At 45.2% G+C, this 3,073-nt stretch overlaps 1 protein-coding gene across 1 annotated transcript; it reads left to right on the top strand.

Annotated features, from left to right (window-relative positions):
* Nucleotides 1-277: 277 nt before the first annotated feature.
* LOC108354661 (cytochrome P450 3A18-like) lies at nucleotides 278-2,171 on the top strand (the record flags this gene model as incomplete). Its single annotated transcript, XM_017605836.1, has 5 exons — nucleotides 278-463; nucleotides 526-616; nucleotides 693-786; nucleotides 851-1,269; nucleotides 1,348-2,171. Coding segments are annotated over exons 1-5 (1,614 nt in total), but the record flags the coding sequence as incomplete, so codon positions are not given.
* Nucleotides 2,172-3,073: the final 902 nt, after the last annotated feature.

Raw genomic sequence — 3,073 nt, 5'->3', positions numbered from 1 at the left:
ATACTTTTCTCACATTTTTGTTGTATATAAACAAGGGTGCTCACATGCTGCTGAGAATGCATTCACCCACAACGACAACTTTTGAAAAAATTTTATTTTTTTAAGCACTTTCTGACATTACCTAATCATCAACATGGAGCCACTCACCCTCACCATCATTGCCATTACCACCATCGTGGTGGCCGTNACCATCGTGGTGGCCGTTTTTGCCTGGCAGCGGTACAATGACTCCGTAGCAGAGCGGGAGTTTGCCCGACGCAACCTGAAACACGTCAAGATGGGCAACATGATCCGGGCGGTGATGAGCAAGGAAAAACTGGAGGTCACAAAAGACGAAACCATTAAAAGGGAAGGTCCCGTCTGGGGCTTCTCAATGATGGGCAAGTACACCATCATGGTCGCCGATCCGGAGCTGGTCCAGCAAGTACTTTCAAACCAGTTCACCAACTACACTAATCGAAGGGTAAGTCATTTGATAGCTAGATTATATAAAAAAAATTCAACTCATTTTAAACTCCTTTTCAGGACTTTCCCGCCCTCAACAGCTTCATGGAGAACAGTCTCTTCTTTGTGCCGGATGAAAAGTGGAAACGGCTGCGAAGCATTGCCACTCCAGGTAAACTAAACAAATAAACTCCTAAACAAAGTTTTAAAAAGTACTGAAAAATCATTCAATTCTTGCTTCTGTTCAGCATTCTCCGTGGGAAAGCTGCGCCAGATGAAAACCTGCATGGACGGCACTGTCCACACCATGATCACCAACATGGACGCGGAGATCAAGAGGAGGTAATGCTAGAACAAATCAGTCACAAGATTATCAAAAACACTTACCAACCTTTCTCATTTTCAGTTCAATCCACAACGTGAAGGCTCTCTTCGACTGTTTCACCATTGACACCATCATCCAAACGGCCTTTGGCCTCAAAGTGGACAGCCTCAACGACCCCACTAATCCGATCATAATCCACGGTCGAAAGTTGTTCCAGGATAAGCCTCCACTAATCGACATGCTCAAGATGGTCCTCATCATGGCCGTTCCCGCGCTGACCAAGCGGATCAAGGTGGAGAGCATGGAAAACCAGACCAAGTTCTTTGAGGAGCTGGCCATTGGCCTAGTGGCCCAGAAACGGGCCGAGTACGCCAAGGCAGGCGGCCACTTTGATAAGGCGAGCAGTTTCATCGAGTTTGTTCTCGAGGCAGAAGCGGAAAACAAGCGAATGGAGGAAGGAGATTTGGCGGCGGCTGATGGGAAAAAGAAACCTACGAAATGTAAGAGAACATTTTTTAGCTTTGAGTTTTGAGCTTATCAAACTTATCAATTTTTTTATCTTTTGACCTTTTTTCTAGACATGACCACCGAGGAGATCGTCGCCCAGTGCGCCACCTTCTTCATCGCCGGCTTTGACACCACCTCCGCCACGCTGAGCCTATCAGCCTATCAACTGGCCAAACACCCCGAGATCCAGGAACGCCTTTATCAAAGTGTCACCGCCTCCCTCGCCAAATTCCAGGCGGAATCTCCCGAGCTCAAGGACGACTTCTACTCGCTGGTCACCTACGACCGGTTGCAGTCGAAAGAGTTTGAACTCCTCGAGGGGGTGATCAACGAGGCGCTTCGCCTCGACTCGCCGGTCATCTTTCTGGAGCGGANTGCCAAATTTCAGGCGGAATCTCCCGAGCTCAAGGACGACTTCTACTCGCTGGTCACCTACGACCGTCTGCAGTCAAAGGAGTTTGAACTCCTCGAGGGAGTGATCAACGAGGCGCTTCGCCTCGACTCGCCGGTCATCTTTCTGGAGCGGAAGGCGACGGCCGATGCTGAACTAGCAAATGAGGACCGCTCGAGGGTGATCAACGTCAAAGCAGGTGACATCATTCACATTCCCACCTACTCGTTGCACCGAGATCCGCAGCAGTGGAAAAATCCGGAGGAGTTCAATCCTGAGCGTTTCATTGGAGATAATGCGACCTTCCACAAGTACGCCTACCTTCCTTTCGGCCTAGGACCGAGGAAGTGCGTCGCGCAACAAATGGCCATCATCGAGGCAAAGCTTGCCCTGCTGCATATCGTTAGAGATTTCCGTTTTGAAGTTTGTCCGCAGACGCAGGCCCAGCTAGAGCACGTCAATCAGTTCGATTTTAATGCCCTGAAGGAGGTGCACCTCAGGGTGGTAAGGAGGAGTTAGGTAGAATTGAAAAAGTTTTTTCTGTTGTAAAATGTTATCAGCTTTAGTGTCAATTAAAGTGTTGATAAAATAAAAGCATTAGTCACAATTTTTTTTTCTCCAGAACAAAAAAAGTCATTGCAATACAGTTTTTCTTGCAAAATTTTTTTTTGTAAAGCGTAACCGTCGGCCTGGAGATAAATTAAATATCAAAAAATCTCGCTAAAAAAAGGATAAAAAACTGTGCCGTTTTCAGCTTTAGTTGACGACAAAAGTGACTAACTGACTAACTAACTACAAAGTGTAATTGGCAATAAAGTAAACTGTTTATGAATTTTTCGCCTGTTCGTGTTTGATGCTGGAAAACGCTGATTTTTTATACGCAGGTAAAAAGTAAATGTTCATGTTTGCTGTAACAAGCAAGCTGTTTTTCATTGATCGACTATCAACAAACCAAAAAAGTCATCACTATCCTTGAACCAAACCAAAAATGATTTGAATTAATTGAAATTGGTAATTGAGTAGATCACTACTTGAATGTTTTGAGCACACAAAAAATGAATAGTTTTACTTTGAAATCTATCAATACTCAACACTGAAAAAAAAGTTTAACAAGTTCCGAATTTTTTGCCCAACAATACACTACTTTCGCTGCTTTGATACCAGTCAACAAATGAAAGAGCAAATCAAATATGAGTTGCTACCTGAGACTGATGACGCAACAGAAGTTCCGCTTTTGTTCGAAGAATCACCATCACCACCTTCATCACCCTCATCACCACTTTCTTCATCTCCCAAATCGACCTCCCTGATGGGCTNGCAGAAGTTCCGCTTTTGTTCGAAGAATCACCATCACCTTCACCTTCATCACCCTCATCACCACTTTCTTCATCTCCCAAATCGACCTC

The sequence above is a fragment of the Rhagoletis zephyria genome, unplaced genomic scaffold (genome assembly GCF_001687245.7).
Source record: "Rhagoletis zephyria isolate East Lansing unplaced genomic scaffold, Rhagoletis_zephyria_1.1 Rzeph_scaffold_38024, whole genome shotgun sequence".
Classification (NCBI taxonomy): domain Eukaryota; kingdom Metazoa; phylum Arthropoda; class Insecta; order Diptera; family Tephritidae; genus Rhagoletis; species Rhagoletis zephyria.
Note: the sequence above shows the minus strand (reverse complement) of the source record. Positions and strands in the feature narration are given on the sequence as shown.